The sequence below is a fragment of the Corvus kubaryi genome, unplaced genomic scaffold (assembly GCF_017639235.1).
Source record: "Corvus kubaryi isolate FWS band 111438036 unplaced genomic scaffold, C.kubaryi_AGA036_p1.0 66, whole genome shotgun sequence".
NCBI lineage: Eukaryota > Metazoa > Chordata > Aves > Passeriformes > Corvidae > Corvus > Corvus kubaryi.
This window is the reverse complement of record NW_024582054.1, coordinates 15172017-15196444: the sequence shown is the minus strand read 5'-3', so window position 1 is coordinate 15196444 and position 24428 is coordinate 15172017. Positions and strand designations below refer to the sequence as shown.

Here is a 24428-nt window from a genome sequence, read left to right as displayed (position 1 = left end):
GGCAGTGCCGGCAGCCTCCGAGCGGGGCAGGGGCGCGGCGGAGCCGTGCCCGGGGCCGGCAGCCGCGGCGGTCGCCCGGGAGGGGCTGGAGCGCGTTTCATGCGAGTAGGAGCGTCTCCCCGCCGAGCGGCCTCCCGTCCGCCCTCCGGTGCCCGGCGTTGCCGGCAGAGCCGCGGCAGCACCGGGGAGTGACTCGGCGAGGGGAGGAGAAGAGGAGGAAAAGAACTCGGATTGCCGAAAGTATTAGGAAGTGGGGTGGGGAGGCGAAGCTCTCTCCCTCCCTCCCTCCCTCCCCGCGCACATTTGTGAAGCTTTTCAGAGTTATCCTTCAGCATCAGTGGTACCGGCAGGCGAGCCCGGGGGAGCCGCGACAGCGGAAGGTGCTCGGCAAACTGCAAGAGCGATCAGAGGGAGCGGAGTGGCCCGAGCCGGCGGACCCTACCCCTGCCCTTACCCCGGCCCCTGCCCGCGCCCGCGGGGCACCGCACTTCCCGGCTCCGGTGGTTTTTATATATATATATATTTTTCCGCCCCCCCCCCCCCCCCCTCGGCGGACAGGATTTGGAGCATTAAGGGCGGGCGTGCTGCCGGACCTCCTGCCCTGAACGTGCGAGGTGGGGAGAGAGGAAGGGAGAGATGCCTCTGATTAGAGGGAAAGTCGTGCTCATCCTCGGATTCGTCTTCCTGACAACTTTCCTGGCCGCGGTGAGAGGACTACCCGTGAGGGGGAAACAGCGCAGCAATAGCCCGAAGGAGAGGAGCTCCAGGCTGGCGGAGGTAGGGCGATCTTTGGGGAAATACAGAGAGCCGGGAGGGTGCTAGGACGAGCTCTTCCTCAGCCTCTGCACCCCCTCCCGTGCCCGGGAAAGCTGAGGGGGACAGCCGGTCACCTGGGTGGTCACTGGGGCTCTCTCGGACGTGGTTGTGCGTCTCGGACGGGAGCAGCATCCAACACGTGTCCCGCGGCCCGGCCGCCCAGAGCTCCGGGGAGAGAAGCAGCAGCGGGGAGAAGCAGGGTGTGGGGGCCCCCTCTTATGGGCTATTTCCTCACCCGCTGAGGGGCAGAACCCTTTCCCGGCCTGCGGGATTCTTGGGCAGCCTCAGGTCTTCACACTGCACAGAGGCTGAAGGACAGGGGATGCTTTAGGCTTGCTGAGCTCGGGGCCGAGTGCCGTGACCCGCTGCCCGGGAAGATCCGTTGCCCCCGGCGCCCAGCATCCCAGGTGGGAGAGAGGGGTCCGGCTGCAGTCAAAGTAGCAGTTGGTGCCTTGCCAGGAATGCCAGCTCTCCTCTACCAGAAACCTAAGACACGATGGATTTCAGCCACCATCTCTCCTCCCCTCCCCGCCGAAACGCCCCTGGGGCAGGTTCCGGAGCGGCCACGCTCCCTTCTCATGCCGGCGACCTGCGCCCCCGCAGTTCCCCCCGGGGCAGGCGGCCTTGGGAGCCCCGCGGCCGGGAGGGGGATGTTCCGGGGCTGCCTGAGTGCCGGATCTTGTCCCGCGCTCGCTGCCGAACGGGGTTTGTGGAAGGTGAGACTTCAGCAGGCAATGAGGGTCCAGTCAGACTGGGAGCCAACTGGTGGGACCTGATGGGGATGACAGGAATGGAATGGGAAAGAAACTACCGGGAGAGCGGGTGGTAAGAAAGACTCTTGGATGGTCAAAACAAGCTGTTTCCATCTTGAAATTGTTCTCTGGAGGAAAAGTCATTCAGCCAGCAGAGCTGTGTTCAAAAAGTACTCTCTCAAATAATGCTACTGCTAAAACTAGGTGGAACGGAATGATTGGGTAAGGTGGCGATAGGAGGAGTTTGAGCATGACAGGGTCAGAGCAGCTCAGTCCTCGCCGGCGATACACAGGAGTATGGAAAGCAGCAGGTTTGATCTTCAGTGTCAGTCAGACTGGCAGAGAAGGTGCGAAGCGATGGGAATATACTTTATTGCTAGTTAATGCCAAAACAGGGTCTGATCTGTGGAGGAGTCGTGCTGGCAGCTCCTGTTGGATGCACTAAACTCCATGCCAGCATGAAGCTCAGGGCGCAAGTGTGAGAAGGGAGTCTGCCACATGAAATGCTTGGCTAAGGGGCAAGAGAGGGCCGAGTACTTGGCACCCAGCCAAGTACCACTAGTCAAGCCTGGTGATGGTTTTGAGTGGCGTGTGGACTGAGCAGATGCAAGAACTGCTGGGGATGATGTGCTGTAGTGCTGGTAATACCATGTTGGTGCTGATCTTTGCTAGTGAAACTTCAACCATAGATGTAGATGCTGCTTCAATTGCCAGACAAATGCCAGGCAGAGTGCCCTCAGGCTCCGGCTGCAGAAGGAGTAAGGATTTACACTTGAAATCCAGGAAGGTATTGCACCCCTGTGGCAGGGAGCAAGGGTGGGGACAAGCTGTCTGTTAGGAAGTTGTGCACGTCCCCACCACGGGATCCTGCGGCACAGTCTCAGGCTCCTTTTTATCTGACATCTAAAATACATGGGAGAGCATGTGAGCTGCTGTCAGTCGCGGTTTGTGAATGGCTGTGAATGGGGAGCGTTGTGCGGCCAGCCAAAGATCACATTCGGCACTTACACAGCGCGGCCTCTGTCCCCGGGACCTTTGCTTCTTGCAGAAATACAAACATACAACAAGGTTATAGGCAAAGGTTTGAGGGTGGAGGTTAGGAGCAAGGAGGAAGTTGAAGAATGGATTCCTCTGGGAGTCTGGCGGTGCTCCTGTGCGCACCCTGCATCCCTCAGAGTACTGGTGGCACACTTCGCATGGCAGGGAGGAAGCAGTAGGTATTCGCATATGTCTTCTAGCTGCGTTTTGGGATGAAATCCTCTGTTTCTGGTGCATGCAGGGGACAATTTAGAGTAGTCATGCCCAGCTGTTTGAACTAAAGCAGAGAGCACAAGCGCAGCAGCATGGTGGTTAAAAAAAATCCAGAGTGATTTTGGGTCATACACACAGATGGTTCCTGTTGCAGCACTGATACGTCCTGTCTCTATGGCAGCAGGGCAGCCACAGCTGGAGTATTGGTTACACTATGGGTAATGCCCTACAGATGTGGGTAGAATGAAGGGGGCTGTGAGGAGAAAAATAGAAATGACAGAGCAGAGCAGATAGACAATCGAAACCATTAAACAATTACATAACTTGGATTTATTTTAATTTAACAACTTTGTTTAAAGCAAATGTTTTTCCTTGGTTTAGAATTGAATGGGAATTTTTGTAATCTGTGCTGAGCCTTAGAGTTGCACTCCTATACTAAAAAAATTTAGAAAAATTAAAGCAAATAAGTTTTCCAGTAAGTTTTTTGGGATAGAAAGTCTTCTTATTGTAGGAAGGATGGAGAGAACACATGATTTATTTTTAGGTGCTAGCCTTATCAGTGTGTCCAAAGTTCTGTACCCCAGTCAGGATCCATTATTTCCAGCATTACCAAAGGAGCAAGTACTTGCATTTACATTATCTCAGCAATGACACTGGTCAGCAAAGCTTTGCCTGAATTATACTGTGCACAGCATAAGCAACAGATGTAGTGAGAATATTTTGCTATTTCTTCAGTCTATTTGATTAGAAGTTGAAAAGGCAGAATGAGAAAGTTGAAAGGCAGTTTTCTTTCCAAACTGTGACTTAAATCTAACAAGAGAGGTACCTGCTCATTTGGAGGTTTGTTGGTGACGTTTGAGAAGGCAGGTGGGTTCAGAAACAGCAGACAGGTGTACAGCAGGGGCTTTAGAAGGGCTTTTGCAGGCTGGATACATCATACTTTGATGTGGGCAGAAATGTGGCAGGATGGAGCACTGACCACTAAGTGACTCTTCAGATTTGGGTAACATAATAGTTGGAAAAGCTTGTGTCCCTTGTGGAGACAAGATACAGCTCATCACATCACTTAATAGTTTATTTATTTATGAAGTCAGGAGGTTTAAATGAAAAATATGTTTTGATAAACTCACTGGATTTCAAAATATTAGCTCTGAACATAGTTAATAGATGTTTGGATTCTTTCCAGCTGATGCCAATGAATTCCAGTGTTCTCCTGGTAAACAGAAAACAGCCACAGTCCTAACATGCTGCAAATGTAAATGTTAGGAGTGATTAGATCTGTGTGAACCCACACAAGAGCTTCAGTAGTTGTGCACAGGAATAACAGTGCCAGCAGGAATGGTGATGGGGGTGTTGGAGCATCCTGGCACTGACAGGGTGAGGCAGAACAAGCCAACAGTGTTTTATGGAGGGTCCAGCTCTGGTGGGCTTGGTGGGTGCTCTTTTGCAGGAGAGAACCACTCTGAGAGAGGGGCCCAAGAGTAATGTCAGCAAACTTCCCAAAGCACCCGGGGTGTTACTGCAGAGCTGGGACAGGGGTCAAATCCAGGCTGGAACTTGCTGTTGGATTTCCCCTGGTATGAGGCTGTGAGCAAAGCAAATCTGGCATCTGCGATAAGAGATAATGGAAGGCAACAAAAGAAATATCAATCGTAGCATAAAGGCTGAGTTGGCTACAAATCAATGGGTTTGTGCAGCACCTGATATGACTGGCTCCTGGCCCCTGAGAAATAAGGAAACAACAACACAACACATTATTTACTGGTTAAACCAGGCAGTGAGAATAGCAGTGGGAAACTACATGTAAAACTGAAGGTCTACACCTGATTGAAAATCATTGCTAGCAGTCTTGATTGAAATCAATCTGCCCTGTGCATAGGGGCGTGAGAGTGCTTAAAAATTAAATGTATAGCAGTGATGTGATGCCTGGCTGGAGAGAGCAGACAAAGAGCGAAGGAGCTCCAAGGTGACATGGTGTGGCTGTACTACATAAGAAGAGTGAAAGAAATATCAGCTGGGCTTGAGTGGAGTTTGTCAGGAGACTGTTAAGTCGGGGTAGCCTTGTCATTTGGGACCCTTGACACAGCCTAGACACATTGGTTTGGGGAGACCACTGGGGTGATGGGCTGGACAGGCACAGAGGTCTGCGGGAGCCTGCCCTGTGCCTCTCCCCCAGCTCTTGCTCCCTCTTGACTCCTCTAGGGCTCTGGCCAAGGAGAGGATCTCAGTTGGCCTAGAGCGGTCTCACCCTCTCACGCTGCTGTGGATCCCCAGCTTGTGTTGTCACCCGTGTCCGCCCTGCGGGGAGCACCTTGCCGGGCTCCCGTCTCCTCGGGAGAGCCCCGCTGGGGTACGAGTGGGCAGCTGGATCGGTGCTGGCTGCCTGCGCAGCCACATCCCCGCCGCCACTGCGGCCTGTGTCAGTAGCAGAGTCATTTTGCCTGAGGATGTGCTTTTTACCTTTTCATTTCTTCAGCAATTAAGCGTTCTTGTCCCTGGCTTTGTCCTTGGCGGAGGTCGGATTTGTGGGTACAAAACGTTCACTGAAGCATCCTTCCGCTCTGAAAGGGGCTCTTTGTGCGCAGGGAGGTACTTCGCCCTTTGTAGCAAATTTCCTTTTGAGAAGTGCCAAATTATCTTAGTCAACACAGTTGAAAACCCTCCCGCCCTGGGGCTGAGACAGCAGCAGAAACAAAGGAGAGCCGGGTGTAGGGAAGCTGCCCAACAAGGGGGCTTCTTCCATTTTCACTGCACAAATAGGTCTGCTGCGTCCCCATTGTTATAATCAAAGGGGTTCCTGTAAAAGGCACATGTAAGGGGAAGAGATTAGGCATAAATCGCCCAACAGGGTATGGCCCTGCACTCTCTCTGGGTTCCCAAAATTGTCTGACTCAGTGCAGACCCTTTCCTCAAAAGACAGGCAAGCTGGGGGACTCATCCTGCCTCCAGCCATGATCTTTCTCAGACCAGTGGGGTGATAGAGGGAGTGTGCTAGAGATTAATTCCCACTTTCCTCTTGTCAGTGTCTTACGCACAGGGAGTGCACACTGGTCCACTGTAGCAGTAAGTACTCTTCCTCTCAGAATAATCTTCAAAACACGAAGCCTGATACTTCCCATAGGGAAGCTTGGAGACAGTCTGAGCTGCAGGCAGGCCCACAAGGTGTACCCGTGCTGTCCAGCTCCTTCAAAGCAAATGTTACCAGCCAGAGGCTCAGGTTTTGTATAATATACTGGAGCAAGGAAGAGATTGCAGCATATTTCAGTGTTAAATCATTTTTGTTTCAGACAGAAGCTTGCAAAAGTGCAGTGTAAAGACTATTTTTTTGTTTGTTTGTTTTGGTAGAATGTTTTTGTAAGGAACCTTCATTGGGCAGCCTGGTGCTTTTATGTGGTCAGCTGTAAATGTCAGCCTGCATGGTGTTGCTTCCAAGCAATTCCGTTGCTCCATGTTCCTTCTGTGTAGGGACTCTGGGGGCTTGTCTGAGAAGCTGTTTGAGATGTGCTTTCATCTCAGTACTTAAGAGATGAAGACAGCAAAAAAATGGTGACCTACCTGGCTCTGAGTCCTGGGCGGCCCTTGGCATGAAGGGCACCAATGCCTCTTGAGGTTCAGGTTGTTTAGTCTCCAGGGCAAGGATACAACTTCAAAGGGAACAAAATGCGGTAAATTGCTGCCTTCTGCTGTCCCTTGGCACCACAAGATGGGCACAAGGTAGAGACCTGGCTGCAGAAGGCCAGGAAACACCCATGCACTCAGGGAAGAGGTGGTGAGGCGTGGGTTTATCTTGGATTAGGAGCTGATGGTTGGCCTGCTCTGTCAGGGTCTTATCTAGCACTCAGGATTTGGGCTGCAGGGCAGGTGTGGGAACATGTCACTGCCACTATCATGCAGGGCTCAACTGGAGACTGGCACATGGCATGGGTACCGTGCCCTTCAGGTGAGCCGCCTTCCATCCCAGCCTTGGCAGCCCTAGCCTAGGGTGAGCAAGGCATCCCCAGCTCTTTCCCAGCAGCTGAGCCCCAGGGCCCTGCTGGCTGAGGAGGCACTATTTGCTGGATAGCCTGGAGGTGCTCTCGGAGGTGCCCCACGTGGAAAATCGATCTCTTTCCCTCCCTGGGATGTCCTCTCTTCCTTACCACTTTAGCACTCCCTCCTGCTGCCCTCCCTTCCCTGCCCTCCCCTTCACCTGCAGCCATTCCCACAACAGCAAAAATCACAGGGAATGCCAGCTGCATTGTGCCGTACCATGCAGCACCTCCATCGAGACAAGGTGTTGTACAGATGTCTTCATGTTAGCAGTTCCCAACACCTTCCCCTCTGGAGACAGTGTGGTTTTATTACATGCTAAGGCTGCTGGCTCCTTGAAAGTCAAAGCTGGCTGGGGAGAGGAGTTGAGCTTGACCCCAGGCTGGGGAGCTGCAGCCAAGCACCTGGGGCAGGGGCTGCTGGCTGAGCGTCATCCCAGCTTTGCCTCTTCGGGAAGACAAGATGCAGCATCCCTGCCTGGATCCCTTCCTGTGCAGGGCATGGAGATACTCCAAGTCTGGCTCAGGTGCCCGTTTGTTGAAGGGATCCCTGATGGATTTGCATTTGTTTGGTTGGCTGCATTCCTTGTGCTGCTGCTTGCACGGAGGGGCAGCTTGTGCGCCCTGCGTGGGACAAGGGGAGCAGGTGCCCCCTGCACTCCCTCCTGCCCTGTGATCCCCTCCACCACCTCTTCTAGCAGGCAGGGGGAGGCTGGTGTTGATCTGGTCCTGTCAGTTTCTACACCTGCTTTGCAGTATTTGGGGTTTTCTTCCTTTTGCAGTTTTGCCTGGGCTGTGGCAGGCAAGAAAGCCGCAGCTGGAGCAGCGGGAGAGTTACGGTGTGCAGACTAGCAAATGCAGATCATTAGCTGGAACAAGTTAATGGTTACTGAAGCACATGGGCTTTAGAGCTGGAACAAGTTAGTAGCGACTCCCTCTGATGCATTAGGAGCTTATGTGTATTACTGCTCAACTATGTTAACAGAAACCATGTGCCCCAGCAAGAGCATTTGCCAGAGAGCACCAGAGGGTGTGGATGTGTGTCTGTTCATCTCTCTGGGGGACCTCTCCATGCAGTCTCCTTTCTCCCATACCAAGACTGCAGCAGAAGTCTCAAGGTCTTCAAGTAATGGGTGCCTTGCCCCCAGCTGGTGTCATTGCAGCAGGCACCACCCATCAAGAATTGTCCCTTGGGACCTGTGCACTTGGACAGAGTCTCTGGTGCGAGGACAGCCCCATCTGCTGTGCTGGGACGTATCAGCAGAGCCAACTGTATGCTCCAGCTTCTCCACTACAAGGCCTGTGTGGTTCATCTGTCTAGAAAGCAGACCAGTCCCTCCTCCAGGGCAGGTGGGGAGGAAAACCTGAGCTGTGGTGAACCTTCTTGAGAGTCTTCTCCAAGTATGACATGGGAGACCCGCATGTATCCTGCCTTGCTGGAGGCTACCTGAGGAGCAGGTCATTTTCTTTGTCTGCAGAATGGGAGTTTTGCAGACAAAGAATTTTGTCTCAGTGTTAAAGAGAGAAAAGATATTTATGGTAGAGAAGCATCTGCCAGTGAAATGATCTGCATGAGGAGGGCAACAGTGTGGCATGGTGAGGTGAAAGGCCACAAAGCTGCTACTTTTCCTCCTTATGTCACAAGTGATCTGGGGTGGGAGGATGCCATGGGCAAGTTACTCATGAGCACACCCACAAGAGAGCCGACTGGGATGAGAGGGCCTGGGCTGTGCCAATGGGATGCATGGTGAGGAGCATTCTCAGTAGCCTGGGCAACCTCCTCATTTCTGGTCTTGCACAAAGTCAGCTATGCTGTGTCCTTGCTCCTCATGGTGCTGCGTGCTGCTGCTTCTCTGTGCTGTGGTGTCTTCTGCTCCAGGGCTGGCTCTGCCTCAGGGGCAACTGAGTCACCGACCTTGGAAAGAGTTTTGAGATTACAGTTGTTGCAACTGTGAGACATGAAAATAAATGTGAAACATGAGGAGGCCTTTGATGCTGCCTCCTGCAGCTCCCTACCCAAGACAGTTGGGATGAAGCTAGTTAGAAGAGAAAGTGATACCATATGATCTAAAGTATTTTGATAACTGCATGAAAATTATAATCATGAGGGCGTAATAATTATCTGCACAGCCTACAGTTTGCTGCTGGCTCCTGGTGGTGTGTCGTAAACAGGATCTGCCCACGTAATAACCAAGTGCCTTGTCTGTTCTGTAAGCACTTGTAGAACTCTCCTAAAACCTAAAGGGAGTGTTTACTAAAAGAAAAGAACAAGCCAACAAAAACAAACAAACCAATAACCCCCCCTCCCAGCACCCACGTAAGTTGATCCTGAGGTGGACCGGATAGTACAGCAGTTGGGAAGTCATGGCTCTGCTCTTCACCTGTGCCACAGCCCCTTTGCGGGCCGGAGTGTAACCCAGGGCACAAGAAGAGGGAGGCAACTGGAGGTGTTAACTTGTTTAAATTACCTCTGGCAGATCTTCCGGAGCTCACATGTCAAAATCCTGAGTGATAGCTCCTGCTAAGCCACCTGCCTATAAGTCTAAATGTGTTGTGTCTGATGACTGGGGTTGTGGCTCAGAAGGTCTTAAAGACAGTAACAGGAACTGAGCAGCATCTTTGCATTCCCTGTTATCTCGTAGGTACCCACCCAGCTCTTGACACCTCTAGAAGCTGCTGTGCTCTGTCACGGCTCTGGGAAATCCCTTAAGTGGGTGATGAGCTGATGGCTGGCAGAGGTCACTTGCCTAATGTGCATCCCATGGATTTTCCATCTGGCTGAAAGACTGCCAGTAGACAGGTTATGTGCTGGTGGATGGGTTATGAGCCAGGAGGATCAAACTACAGCCCTCAGGAGGCTGCAGTGGTTTCAGCTGGCTGGGCTAAAAAAGCCCTTTATTTGAGCAGTGCCTCATAGAGGAGAAAGCATGCACTATGGGAGGGAGGCATCATGGCACACTGCATTTGTTCCTGGTGATTACCCTGCTGTTCAACCTTACTTTATTTTAAAGAGACAACAGTGTTACCTGTTAGCAGTAGAAGAACCTTCCTTTCTCCTAGTCCCACCAGCAAAAATTGTCATGAGCCTTTCTGCAAACTGCAGCCCCAGAGCTAACCCCAGACATGCTGGGCTTCCTTCTAGTGCAACCAACCAGCCTTCTCTACTTCCATAGCTTTATAGTATGGCTTTGTAGTAAAATCCTGCTCTGGAGTTGTTCCCACCCAGTTTCAATCCAAAGATGTATTTTTTTAATACTTCCTCCAGATCCTTGCAGCTCATTTAGGTAAATATAAAAAGAAAAGTTTTATGTTAAAAAAAAAAAAAAGAAAAAAATTTTGTACTTGACTAATTCATAAGTGGGCAAGTTTGCAACAGACTGCAGGACAGATTTTAAAATAATGTTGGAGAGAGCTTGGGGGAAAGAGAAGGAAGGTCTATTCAGGAAAAGATCAATAGTTCTTCTGGTGGTTTCTTGTTTCAATACAGCATGGTAAAACTGTTCAAAGGAAACCTAACACAAGCAGTAATGATTAAGCAACAAAAGCGCCCATTCCTTATAATTATAGCTCAGTGTGATACCGGCCTTTAGCAAATACGTCATTTTCCTCACTGCAGTGTTAACAAGCCCAAAGCACAGCCTGAATGTTGCCTCTGATCTGACTGCTGTGTGCACAGGTTTCTTTGGTTCAAGTTGAATGAGTTTATGTGCTCTATAATTGGCTTGGGATAGGTGTGGGTAGAAGCTGCATCCTCTGAGCTTGTGCTATGCCGGTGACTTGCTTGCTCCACTGGCTGCTGATGCACAAGCTCCAGCAGTGCTTTGCTGCCAGAGGAGTTCTCTCAAAGGTACTTGGATTGGCTTAACCCCATGATGAGGGGCAGCTCTGCTCAGCAGTGTATGTAGTTACAAAGAGCACTGCTGCTGGGTGCTCTGGCAACTTGAGATGCCTACAGAGATGCTGAGGAACGTGCTGGAGGGACAAGTACCTGTGGTTGTGGCAGTGTAGTGGTGTTCCTGGTTGCCGAAGTGCAGTACAGCACAGGAACTAGTCCGTTGATGTTTTCAGGTTTTAAACTGCTGTAGGATCTGAAATGTCATGTCTCTAGTAATTTTTAGTTAAGAGCTGCAGCGCATGAACGTTGGCCATTTGCTTTCCTAACCTTAGAGACATTTCTAAGGCTTTCAAAGCCTTAGAGACATTTCTAGCAAAATCACAAATTTTAAGAGCAGAAGAAATTACTAGAGCCTTGAATTTCTTCCCTAGTGCAGTTGCAGTACTCATGTTGAGCCCAGTGACGTGGGTTTGACAGTCTCCACGAGAGAAGTTGTCATTTTTCTTGTTAATTGTTCCTGTGGTTAATTACCTATGGCATTAAAAGCCCGATCCTTATTCCTCAGTTAAATTTGTCTGGCTTTGACTTGGGCACATTGTTTCCTATTATGTGTTTCTGTTCTGGATTAGAGACTCTGGTGCCTGATGGATTACTGCCTTAAAGAACTGGAAAACCAAGTCATTGCTTTCTTTCTTCAGCATGACAAACAAATTGAATTGTACAAGTTTTTCACTCAAAAAGTCTTTCCATCCCGTGAAATGTTTTTGTGGCTGCTCTCTTCATCATCTCCAGATTTTGAAGCAATTCTAATAGAGATGTATGGACTAGAAAGGGAAAAATGTCAGCCTTTAGTCTCTAGAGCAATGATGTGTGGCCTTTTCCCACACCTTTTCCACACACCTTGTTGCCTGTGTTATGTACAAAGTAGGCATGACACCAGGGTGAATTGCTAACTGGTTACTTCCCCTTCCAAACATCTCCTCTAAGGTTGTGCCTCAGGGTGTTTAGGTGATCAGTCCTACATGTGGGAGAGCCTGGACTAGGTGGGAAGGGCTCCTGGACAGGTAGGTAGGCAGGAGTGAGCCGGTTTACAGCCTTCAGTTGAAATACGATCTTCACAAATGGAAAGTGCATGCTCTTTCCCGAGTGCTGCCCCAGAGTTTCTCTCAGGTTCCTGCCCTGGGAATCCTTATTCCCAGACAGGTAGGATATGCCAAGTGTATACAGGAGCAGCTGTGGCAATTCCTTGTTCAGCATTTTCCTTTGCTTGGTGCTGGCTGGTCGCAGGAGAAGGCTGGAGCTCGGCTGCCAGACATTAATGGCTTCCCAGCACTGCACTCTGCTTCTGTGGGGTGGTAGCAAGTGTTCTTCCATGATGGTGGAAGGAGAAGGGAGCTGCTGATGACCAGCTCTGCAATGGTTTGCAGCCTTTCTCCTGTGCTCTGTAGAGAGCAGTGGAATAGAGTGTTCCCTCTGGACAAGCAAAGTCTTCCCTTAGCCCACTGCAGTGGCTTAGCTCCAGCCTTGATGGCTTTATCCAGCTGCTCCTTGGCCAGTGCAGAGGAGAGGGTGGATGTCACACAGCAGGAGTGCAAACCTCAAGGGCAGCTGCTTGTATGGCTGTCAGGGGACCCTTGATGACTTGGAGAAGACACATCTGATACCATAGATGCTCTGACCTGGAGGGAGCACTGGGCCTCCTAAGAGCTTGTTAAATCCACGGATTGATTGTCTGGGGCAGGGCACTGAGCCTTACTCAGGAGGGACATCTGATGCAGGGACAAATTTGAGCCCAGCAAAGCTTCAGATGCAGACGTTAACAGGAGGGAAGCATTGGGTGGTACATTGTAGTGACCATTGCTGAGGGGGTCTGGGCCATCCAGGGCAGCCACCCCTGTCGTCCTTATGCCTCCAGAGTATCTGGGAGCTGAGGGGATTCTGTTTGCCCTGCAACACTCTTGCAGCCAGTTCCCCTGGAGCAGTTTTACATTTTCCCTGTGGGAACAGTACTCTGAATTTCTTGAGCTTGTTTGGGTGTAAAATCTGAATTAGGCATTGAGTGTAAATTTGGAGACTTTGAGTCTGTTCCTGGCTTGCTTGCTCTTGGGTGTCCTTGGGTGAGCTCAGATCTTGTTGCTAAGAGGAGACCTCCCTTTCCATGTGTATTAAATTTGGGTTGCCTGTGAAGTGAGCTTACCCGGCCCAACAAGCTCTTGGCAAATTGGGCAGGAATGCCAGCCTTGCAGGGCTGTTGCCAGTCTCCTGTGCAGGGGTTGTGCTGGGCATGTGCAGCTGGCAGCAAACCCAGCACCAGCAGGCAGTGTCATGCAGCCAGCACTGGGACATGGCTAGGTTTGCCTGCTCAGCCCCTCTTGCTATTTTTGTTCCACCTGGGCTCCTTGCGGCCTGCCAAGGAGTCCTGGGGCATGACAGGAGACTTAGCAAGGGGCTAAGGCCCTGGGAGATGGGCTGAGACAGAGCCAGGCATCATTCCCATGCATCCTTCCCAAAACCTTTGTGGTTTGGATGGGGACAGAGGGCGCTTGGAGGGGAAGGTGCATGCAGGGGGGTGTTTCTGTTCATGTTTGCTACCAGCAGTGCCACAGGAGCCCTCCAGGCCAGGGAGAGGGGCAAGCCCCAAACGCTCTCTCTGGGCAGCACAGGTTCTCTCCTCTCTGCAGCCCTCTCTCCTCCGGGCCCATCTGGTGAAGTCTGTCACCGGCCCTTCCCTGCGTTCAGCCTGCTCTGGGCAGCAGCCAAGGGACCAGCAGCGTCCCTGCTGCTCTTTTCCCTCCCCCGGGGATGGAGGGATCGCGGGCTTTGATGTACAGGGACAGGGCTGGGGACAGGCTGTGTGCGCTCATGAGAGTCTGGCTAGGCTCCAGCTGCCTTTGAAGTGCTCCAGTGATCAGGATGAAAGGGAGGGGAGTCCTTCCCCAAACCATCTGGCTCTAATTGCAGGTAGAAATGCCTCTCTGCATCCCCCCCGCCCGGCGCCGTGGGGAGGGGGCACTCCATGCTCTTCATTAATCCCACAGCTCTCGACTGGGCTGACGCGAAGGGTGAGAGCTTGGGAACAAAAGGGGGTTTCAGCTGGGCAGCCAGAAATAGGCAGCCGCTGGCGGAGATGCTGGGAGTTCGGGCACCTCTGCTCCCAGCCTTGAGCTGCGGGGCCCTGCAGACCTTCCCAAGGACGCCCGTGCCGCAGGGGGGGCTTTGCCAGTTGTTCCCATCTCGGGTTTCTCGGGCACACTGGAGCCTGCTGGCCCCTTGAGTCACGCTCTTTCGTGCCAGTACGCACCGAGTGCGGGACGAGGAACGTGGGAACTCGGAGCGGGCGCAGTCATTTGGCAGCATTTGCTGGCCGCCTCCCTGGCCCCCCGGATGGCTGGTGCTGCCTCTCCGGCAGGGCTCCCTGTCTGCTGCCGCTGCTCCTCCTGGGACTGGAGGGCTGGCTGCGAAATGCCATGTGCCCCTGGAATGGCAGCAGCACTTAGAGCCTTTGGCAGCACTCGTGAGTTTTGTTGACTTGTTTGGCTGGGCATCTTCCCTTTCCCGAAGAGCTAAAGGTAGCTGGGTTGTATCTGCCAGCAGTTTCTTTCCCTCTTTGTGGTAGCCTTTGGACACCATCAGAAATCTCAATTAAACCTGTGTTGCTTGAAGTCATCTGCCCTAATACCAATGCCACAGAACTATTTATTTGGGTGAGGTTTTCCCCTTTGTCATAAAGCCCTTGTTGTAAACTTTTTATATAAATACATAAAATTATTAAACTTGAGCTGCGGTAACTCTGTGACCAGAAGCAGCCCTTGCTGTTAACCCATTTCCAGGGACTGAGAAATAGCCAAAAAGGGAGAGTGAGAACTGGAAAGCCAGACGAGATGGGCAGTGGGATGGCAGAGAGGGTGGTCATGGGGTTGGGCAGTACCAGTCTGAATAGACCTGTAAGTTCAGGTGCAGCGGGACTGAGTGCTGGCACAGCACAGGGCACTTGGTATTAACTTGATTGATTAACATGTTAATTGCTATCTTGATGCTGCAATAAGATGGGGTGGAGGAACTGTTTGGGGCAGACCCGTCCTTGCAGGGCAGCAGTTTGCTCCCTGCCCTGCACTGCCACCCTCAAGAGATACTCTCTCTGCCTCTTCCCTCTCCAGGTCTCGGCATCATCCAGCCCCCGTTCGGCAGGAGACGAGGAGCTGCCACCATCGGGCAAGGCACGGGGGCTGAGGCGGAGTGGGCAGGCTGGCCCGCGGCGGCACAGGCGCAGAGGGGTGGCTCAGCAGCCTGCCAGGAGCCCAGCGCTGCCCCAGCCCAGTGGTGCTGGCCGGGAGGAGAGCCTGCCGTTCATGCTGGACCTGCAGAACTTGCCAGGGCTGGCCAATGTGGACCTGAGTGCCCAGAACCCCAACATCCAGGTGGGGAGTGGGTCTGGGAAGGCTACAGGGAGTGTGCATGAGCACTGTGCTGAAAGTGGTGCTCTCCAGCCTCGTTTGGTTCCTTAAGAGAAAGGATCTCATGAGCAGGGTCTGTGTGGCCACTGTCACCTGTTTTTTTGGTGACTACCAGCTGCAAATAGCTGGCATGGAGAAGATCCTCGACTGAGGAATTTGCTCACAGCCTTTTCCCTGGCCCCCCCCAGCCCCTCTCCACAGAGCAGGAGCAAACTATGTGGGTGACCCCTCAGTTTCTGAGGGTGGCGTTGGCCCCTGTGGGTGACCACCAGCCACCCTGTGCTTCCCGCTCTGTCCGTCCCTCTGGATGGGGAGAGACCATTTGCGCTCCTCATACGGTCCTGCAGCCCAGAGTGTCTCTGGCCTCTCGGGCTGGGAACCAGTGCATGGTCTGGTAGGCCTGCCCAAGGGTTGTGCCCCAGCTCACTGCCTTGCCTTGTATCTGCCCGCCAGGTGACCATTGAAGTGGTGGATGATCCTCAGGCTGAGATGGAGATGGACTTGCTGAAGGAGACAAGCAATGACTGGTCTCTGACATCCTCTGAGTGGTTGTCTCACAAGGACCTGTTCTGGCCCCTCTTCTGGGAATACACTGACCCTGCTGAGGGGGACGAGGAGGAGGAAGATGAAGAGGAGGAGGAAGAGGATGACAACCTGGATGTAGGGGACAGGGAGGAAGAAGAAGAGGATGATGATGAAGAGGAAGATTACACAACAGAGTATGAGGAGGAGGAGTCCATGCTTAGTGGAGTAGGAGGTAACTGGGACCAGCGATGGCCTGGGCAGAAGAACTGGATCTTTAAAGAAAAATATAATTACGGTGAGTTCTCTTGGCATGTGCAGCTGCCCTGCAGACCAGCACTGCCCTCCCCTGTCCTGCCTGGCCCACAGCCCTGCACCAGCAATCACAGCACGCTGGTGCTCAGCTCTTACTTACAAAATAAGCCAGCATGCCAAGGAGCAAGGCCAGCACTCAGCTGGGGCTGCCAGCAGACATGCCAGTGTCCTGGCGGGAATTGCCCGTGCATGTAATCACACTGGAGCATGGGCTCTAGCGAAGGCATGCTCACATGAGAAATACAGTGCAAATGTTTTATGACAAGTGCTGCTGCCATTGACTCAGGTCCCTGTAGTGACATCAGTGCCAGAAGCCTTTTCCACAGACCTGGGTGCCCCCCAAGAGAGGAGCTGCAGAGGGCTAGATGGCAGATGGGCCAGGGCACCTCAGCAGTTCCCTCCTGCAACTTCCTGGCCATGACTTCAAAACCAGCCAACCTTTGCTAACACATGATGATGCTTCAGCATCATGGCCAGTGTGTTGTGCAGGTTTGGTGAGGATCGGGATGGGCAGCAATACCTGTTTGGGTTGGTATGAATGGAAGCAAAGTTGTGAGAATGAGAGCTTTTGCTCAGGGATGCTTCCCTGGGGTTGGCAGCGGGGACGGGGTTGGCCCTTGGCATTGCGTGGCTGGGCACTTCCCTGTGCCCCAGGCAGCACTGTCCTGTCAGGGATGGAGGCAGAGCTGCAGGAGGTCCCAGGTGGCTGTTGTCTCCCCTCCTGCTAAAGCTTTGCTGAGGTCCATCACTCTCTGCCTCTTCCCTGCCATGCACAGACTATGAAGATGAGGAGGAGTGGAGCCCATGGTCCCCTTGCAGCATCACCTGTGGCCGTGGCAACCAGAAGAGGACCCGGTCCTGTGGCTATGCCTGCACAGCAACGGAGTCGAGGACCTGCGATCTGACACGCTGCCCTGGTGAGCCCCTGGCCATATCAGTCCTTGGGGACTGTCTGACTGACTTTGATGTGGGCTGGTTCCCCACTGCTGCAGGCTGGGCATTGCTCATGCTTCAAGAATTAGGTATGTTTGATGTGATCAGGGCTAATGACCATGGGGATTTGTTTCCACAAAAAAGCTATGATTGGGCTTCATGGCTCCCCAGGTAGTTGTGTGAGGCCTAGGGGTGGTAGAGCTGGCATCAGGCTTGGTGTGTGACTTCTAGCACTTCTCTCACACTGGGAGCTTGAAATCCTCTCCTGACATATTGAGAGCCAGCTCTATCCACTGGGATTTACATAACAGCCTCAGGTCCGTTGGGCCAGTCTTGCTGCTGGTCCTTCCTTCCAAACACAGGGCCATGTTACCAAAGAAGTGGCAGGAGAGGCTCTGGGAGATGGATGGTGTCTGGTGCATAACAGAGGAAAAAAACACCATTCCTCCTGGTGTTCAACCAGGCTCTTTGTTTTGTTTTTTTTTCTGTCTCAAGGAGCAGAAGGAGAAATGGTCTTCCCCACAGAGGAGACACCTTTCAAAAGCGACAACACCACAGAGCTGTTCAACTCAGGTCAGCCTCTGCCTCTGCCTTGCACTGGGGGCTTCAGTGACAGACCTTGGGAGGGTCATAGCTGGCTTGTGGGCAGGGCTCTGCCAAGGGGTCCTGTGTCTGGTGTCCAGACCTAAGCCACCCAAACCACTACATTGTGCAGGCTTCAGTGGTCATGCTGGGAAACCCAGTTGCTCCCACAGCTGTGGTACAACACTGTCCTGCTTTATGGTTCACTGACTGAGGCCAGCCTGCCACGTGCCCTCTACCATGAGGTAATGTTGCCAGCCTGGCCCCAGCACACAACCCCTTCCCTCTGTCACTGCCTTGGGAGTGGAGCCTGGCTCCAGCTCATCCCAAGAGCCTGGCTGCTCCTGCCTGGTGGTTGCAGGCTCCACTGGTGGTGTTGGCATGGCTTCAGGCAAATGGCAGCTGGGTAAAGTGGGGTGCAGAATGTGCATGCCCTCACCCTTTTGGTACCCTCCCCCCAGAGGTGGACAGCTGTGAGAAGTGGCTGAACTGCAAGAGCGACTTCCTCACCAAGTACCTGAGCAAGGTGCTGACGGACCTGCCCAGCTGCCCCTGCTCCTACCCTCTGGAGGCCGTCTACAGTGCCGTCAACCTGCGGGATGAACAGCAGGGCAAGAGCTTCCGATGGCGGGATGCCAGCGGCCCCAAGGAGCGCCTGGACATCTACAAGCCGACGGCACGCTTCTGCCTGCGCTCCATGCTCTCCCTTGACAGCACCACCCTGGCTGCCCAGCACTGCTGCTATGATGAGCACACCCGCCTCATCACCCGTGGCAAGGGGGCCGGTGTCCCCAACCTCATCAGCACCGAGTTCTCCCCGGAGCTGCACTACAAGGTGGACATGCTGCCCTGGATCCTCTGCAAGGGCGACTGGAGCCGGTATCACGCCGTCCGGCCCCCCAACAATGGGCAACGGTGTGCTGACAACCCCACCGAGGAGGAGTACCTCTCCCAGCTGCAGGAGGCCAAGGAGTACTAGCCACAGCCACTCTCCAAGGTGCCACGACCACCACTGGCTTGCAGCCCTGCGCAGCCTGGCCAGCCCTGACCCTGCTCATGGGTCAGTGGTGCCAGGCAAAACGGGGAGGATGCGCCATCTGTCTCATCCCCTCAGAGAGGTGTCTCAGTCCCCATCTGATTTCTGAGGGTGCTGGAGGTTATTGTGGTGCAGTGCCTGCCATGCCACCCAGGGCAGTCCTGCAGTCCAGGGCTCCTGGCCTGGCATGTGGGGAGCAGCAGGGGCTGGGAGGTATGAAGGGAACAAGGGGCTGCTCCTGTCTGCTTTTATTCTCTATGACCTTTCAACACAGCCTGTAAGCTGAGCACAGGGTGAAGTGGGCTCAGCTCCTGCTGGCTTCACGCCACATCTGAGGAGCTGCTGCAGGCATGGCTGCCTGCCCTTGTCTGTACACCTGCCCTGGCACATGCTGGTTTATGTCTGAAATGGAGGATAGGTCTTCCTGGAGAGTGCAGGGCTGTCCCAGCCACACATACAGAGCAGGGCCTCCCCTATTCTTGGGTTTGTGTGTGCACAGTTGGGAAGGAGCAGGGAAGGACTTAGAAGGGTCCATGGGTCCGGGGAAGGGGTTTGTGGGGCAGGAGGAGGCTGGCTGCCTGGGCTTCCTTGGCAAGATTGCCTTGCCACCAGAGTTTTGGCTGCCACAGCTATGCGTAGATGGACCTCAGAGGAGGTCACCATGGGGACACACCACCTTGTGTGCATTTCAGCCCCTCTGCCTTGGTGCTTGGGGGAGGGGAGCAGGGTGGTAGCATCTGTGCAAGTCACAGCACTAGACCTCCACCAGTCCTTGGTCCCCTGGCAGTCCCCAGAAGGTCTCAGGAGCACCTGTGACACAGCCTCAAAGAAAGTCCTGTGTTTCCCACTCACAGCCCTGCCAGGGGCAGGAGGCACCTTGGCCACTGCTCATGGCATTGCTGGCGAGGAGCAAAAAGCACTGAGCCAAGCAAGACCCTGCTCCATGCTGTCTGCCCACGTCCCCAGCTTCTCCATTCTGTGTCTGCCCAGGTCCCCAGCTGGAGGCAGGCCAGACAAACCGAGCCATGGATCCTCAGGCTCACTTCCGGGCCAGGCTCACAAGTGTGGCTCCAGAGGAGGAAGACACACACATGCTAATAATGTCAATACCTGGTGTCCACAGATCATGAATTGTGATGCTCTCTGTTGGCACTTTGGTCTTGCCTGGGTTTTATTCAGCTTTTCACAGGTCCATGGCAGTGTCTCACAGCATATTTTGGAGGCTTTTCTGCAGAGAAGCTAGGCTGAGCACCTTTGTCCCTGGACATTCAGTTGCTGAACTGGCAGAAAATTTATAGCTTTTATTTAACAAATTTGTTGCATCAGGGGAAATAAGCACACATAAAGACGAATGGAGTAATTTCTACAGTAGAGGTTTCACACAAGGCTGCTAGCTACTCCGTGTACTTCTGCAGGGCACTGTTGAACCAAAAAACTGGTTGCAGAGGTCCTTTGTTGACCATCCTGTGCTATCTGTCCTGCTTATGGGAGCTTTCTCCAGCATCAGTGAGTATCCTTGGTCTGAAAGCTCTTTGGGGAATCTTTTGGGGGTGTCTTTGTATCTACTGAGTGTATGTTGATCCTTTTGCCTTGGTTACTGATAGAAGATTGCATTCTTGGTCATCCATACCTAAGACTTCATAGCTGGTAAAACAAAAGTATCCATGAAATTATGACTGAATTTTCTTACTCAACTGTTATTACACCCCTGTATCCCTAGACTCTGGTTATGGGTTCTATCAAAATACAGGCAGACATCATCCATTTCCCAACTGGCATGCAGTCTGAGATGACCAGTATTCTGTAAATGGTGAGAAGGAAGAGAACCAAATAAGCACGGATAGAGACCTAGACCCTGGAAAATTATCATGATCACTACATGTTCTCTAGCCCAGATGATCATTCACTTGCTAGTTTCTGGCAAAGAGATAGGTCATATAGAGGTGGTCAAGAGGGGGTGACAGTGATCTGGTGGCTTGGTTCTGGGAGCCAGGGAGCCTCAGCAAGAGACATGGAAGCAAACAAATTGAGCGGCTGAAGCCGTGGAAGAATGAGCTTGTTAACAGCAGTCATTCAGCAGAGCGTATTTCCACTCCCATACCATATGCTATCATTAACATCATCAGATTCTCACAGGAGTTTATTTACCATCAGTGCAGACTTCTTAAAAGCAACGTCCTATTGACCATGCCTAGTGTTCAGTATTGGACCACACATGGAAGCAGGACTTCTACAAACAGCCTTTCCTGAAGACTTGCAAAAGCTCAGCCAATTTGTTTGTTAGACTGGCTGCTCTCTAAGGAAGTGTTCTTACAATAAGTGTTACCCAGGATTTGTACCCTCCTCCTCTTTATACTGGCTATGTCAACCAGTCTAACCCCCAGAAAAAACCCTGTAATTTCTGTAATAACTGGAGTTCCTGTCCAAAGGCAGGTAGAAAAATCTATTGCATTGATACCCCCCCATTCCCCACTACCCCCACAAAAGCTAGTTGAGAGCCAAGTAGCTGTTCTGCTTTGCTGCCTCTGTGGTTTGGACAATACAGACACAAACTGGAGCATGAGAAAAAAGCAGTGTTGTTCTTCATATAAGCACCTTACACACCGTGAGGCTTTGCAGAACACCATGAGAAAAGTAGGCATTAAGCAAGTGTTTATTTTTATATCCCGTCAAAGATTCTGTCCAGCCCACTGCTATTTAAGTGCTGAATCTCTAAGCTTTCACTCCTTAAGTTTATTGTGGTTTTTTATGTATAATATATATATAAAATGTCTTTTATTCCTACAAAATTTCACAGAGAAGAATTCTTTAATCTGATGCTGCAATAAAGCACTTTATATATGTATATGTCACGCTGATGTCATTCAGTTGTGTCTGAAGCATATGTTGCTATTTATTTTGGTTGAGAGGGATGATCTGTTTAGCTATATGTCTTGGGTTCCCAACCCCAGTTGGGGCCCTGATGGCTTTGCTTCCTTCCCGTAACATTTGCATTTGAAGTTGTCTGGCTGCAAAACTCACAGGTAAGAAAGACTAGCTGGAGGCCATCACATCATGGAATATGTGAAGTTCTGCTTGCAGCGAAGGAAGCCTCCTACAAGAAGACCGTCAGGGTCAGTGCTGAGAAGCAAATGCATTGCCTGTGCCCCAGCCCTGACCTCGGGTTTTATTCCATGGTCAGCCTGGCCAGAGCTGGGTACTGGCTGACGGCCCCTGCCCAGGGGGAGCAGGTGACTTCTCAGTGAAGGATGCTAGGAGCTTCCTGCCGGCCTTCTGCAACATCAAAAACATTGTTGCATGGAGCCCAAGCCGGGGGGGAGCTGGCTGAGCTCCATTCTGCTCAGAGAAAATCACTCTTTTCCCTGGAGGGGCAGTCAACAGTTACTGCTGTGTATAGTAACATGCCTAATTTTTATCCTCTGTAACAAGGTCTTTGCTGTGTTGGATGATGAGCCCTGCTGTGAAACTCGTGGGATATAGAAATCCCACAGCCAGAGGATGGAAGCAGGAAGAATTCCTGCCCTAATTCTGCAGGTGCTGAGGACCTGGAGATGTCACCTGAAATCACAGAGTGAGTCTGTGGCAGTCTTAAGCTGCACTTTTGCCTGCGGCTTTGAACACAAAACTTCTTGACCAGTTGCTGTTGAGTTGTCGTAGTCTGCCAGCCTGGGCTGGAGCTGAGCTGTACCAGTCCCCTGGCATCCGGCGTGCAGTGGTGTTTGTTTGCACACAAAAGGAGCTGTGCCCAGATTTTGCTGGGGCACAGGTGAGGTGAGTACAGCCCATCTCTCAGGGATGAACTTCAGATTTTCTAGGAACATGTTTACAACAACAGAGATCCCAGTACCTGTGTGATTTTTTTCAGGGCTCCAGCTCCAAGAATCCACTTCTTGGAAAGCACACAAAAAGCCCAGCTGGGCCCAGAAGGATCTCCTTTGGAAAGGGAAGACAGAATGATAATGCCAGGAGAGTTTAGCCAAAGCCTGTGCAGCAGGCCTGAACTGCAATGCCTGGTACTAGCCTAGGAAGGAGCAAGATGTGGTTGTGGTCTGTAGATCTTGAATAAAAACTGTAGTTCTAGAGGAGAAACAAACCTTTCAGACACCCCTGTTCTGGTCTGTGAAGAGACACACCCTGCTGTGTGGCCACATTAGTCTTCTGTGCTGGTGGCACACCTCTGGAACAGAAGATTGGAAAAAAACCAAACCCCAGCACATTACAGGTTTTCAGCTCTAGTCCTCCTGACCTCACTTTTCCACTTGGTCAAGATAATTTTCGACCCTAAACTTGTCTTTTACAGCACCAGTGGTAATGTTGTTTTTTTTTTTATGTTAAGTTACCAATTATCTTCGATACCAAAATGTAATGGATTCATGAGCTTTATTAGGCCTTCCCTTATTTACTAATAAAAGGATTATACAGAGCACTGCCTACAGTCTTAAAGAAGTTCAAAGACCCCTTTGGTTTATTGTTTGATGGTTGCTCCTTACTCATCTCCATGTGCCTATAATAGCATATTGAGGATCCACCTCTGACTTTCATCACTGTGAAAAATTCATTTCTGTTTTCTGGTTTTTTAACCTTTGTTTTCTTTAATTCACAAGATTTTCCCTCTTATCCTATGTCAGGTTCTTAAAGAGCCTTTGGGCCAGAGTATGCTGAACCTTGCTTTTCTCCCTAACCTTATACATCCCTCCCTTCCCCAAATAGCTGAATGACTGCAAACTGTGCCTGTCTCCCCACACTTCCAAGTAAAGCAAAGGTCTGGGGTTTCTCATTAGCATCGTGTAGCTGCACCAGAGGTCAGCTGTAGCTGAAGGAGTGTGTGTCTGCTGGCAGCAGGCAGATGTAGTGCAGCGACCTTCTCTAGCATGACTTAAGGCTCAGATCTCCATCCCCAAGTAAATGTCTGAGGCCTTAATTACCATTGCTGTGCCCCATTAGAGCTGGCACAGCCTGGCATGCTCTGCCTGAGTGCACAGCCTGGCCTTTTAGCACAAGCTTTCCTTCACCTCCGGGTTAGTCCAAGAGATTCACGTGTGAACAGCAGCCAAGGCACGGCTACATTACACAGCCTGTTCTGCTGCTGTGGGGATGGTGATTTCCAGCCTGCGGGGCAGGGAGCCAGCTGGGGAAGCACCAGCATAACTGGGGGTAGTCAGTTTTGCTGGAAGAGCCCTCAGATGGCCTCTGAGCAAAGCCATGAGTCCATGAGCCCCATGCATGTGGGTTGCTGGCTGAGGCCAAAGCGTGTCCTATTAGACTAGCAGCAGGATGCCTGAAGTAAACCCTGCTTGTGATGAAAGGAAGGCAATTAAAATTCCACTTCAGTTGCCTTCCTGTCCCACTTCCTAACCTTCCAGCAGCAGGTGATTAGCACGGCCTGCCTTCTGCTGCCCTGGCCCAGCTGTGCCAGCAGAGCCTGCAGCAGGCAAGCACTGCTACCACAGCATAGCTGCTGAAGCATGGCAAGGACATTGCAATTCAGCTGTCACGTTTGCCTCATTGACTTAGAATTAGACTTATTTCAGTTTTTAAATAATTTTGCTTTTCTTTTACTAAATTTTTGGCTGTAAATTCACTTGCTAGCCCTGTTGTTTAAGGTTTCCCATGTTTCTGTCCAAGATTTCCCAAACAGAAAAGCATACATGCTGTACAGTGACATCAGTGTGCCTCCAGCATATTACCCACCCCCCTGCAGCCTACCAGGTACATACAGTAGTTCATCTGTGCACAAAAATCCTGGCAAAACACCTGCATCCATTTTCCCAGCCAGAGAGTGCTTTAGGGAAGACAACCCTGCATGACACAGGGAAGCTCTACCGTATCTATAGCTGCCTCTTTGTACAACTTCCTTTGCTCTCGCAGGTCAGCTCAAGGATGAGCACACACTACAGAATTGAG

General features: G+C 51.8%; 1 protein-coding gene across 2 annotated transcripts; it reads left to right on the top strand.

Annotated features, from left to right (window-relative positions):
• The first annotated feature begins 634 nt into the window (after window positions 1-634).
• Window positions 635-22947, top strand: ISM2 (isthmin 2). Of its 2 annotated transcripts, XR_006019371.1 has the most exons (7): window positions 635-777; window positions 14840-15100; window positions 15590-15956; window positions 16750-16890; window positions 17402-17479; window positions 17950-22295; window positions 22390-22947. XR_006019371.1 is itself a non-coding variant. In XM_042047814.1 (6 exons), the coding sequence occupies exons 1-6, from the start codon at window positions 637-639 to the stop codon at window positions 18465-18467; spliced, it is 1506 nt and encodes a 501-aa protein (XP_041903748.1). In that variant the 5' UTR covers window positions 635-636; the 3' UTR covers window positions 18468-22947. The 2 variants fall into 2 exon arrangements, 1 of the variants encoding a protein (XP_041903748.1); XM_042047814.1 differs by having other exon boundaries at window positions 17950-22947.
• Window positions 22948-24428: the final 1481 nt, after the last annotated feature.

Excerpts from the sequence above, each read along its gene's own strand:
- ISM2 (XM_042047814.1), top strand. The coding sequence starts at position 637 with ATGCCTCTGATTAGAGGGAAAGTCGTGCTCATCCTCGGATTCGTCTTC. Across the intron at positions 778-14,839 it reads GGAGCTCCAGGCTGGCGGAG|GTCTCGGCATCATCCAGCCC; the intron begins GTAGGGCGATCT and ends TTCCCTCTCCAG. Across the intron at positions 16,891-17,401 it reads CGATCTGACACGCTGCCCTG|GAGCAGAAGGAGAAATGGTC; the intron begins GTGAGCCCCTGG and ends TTCTGTCTCAAG.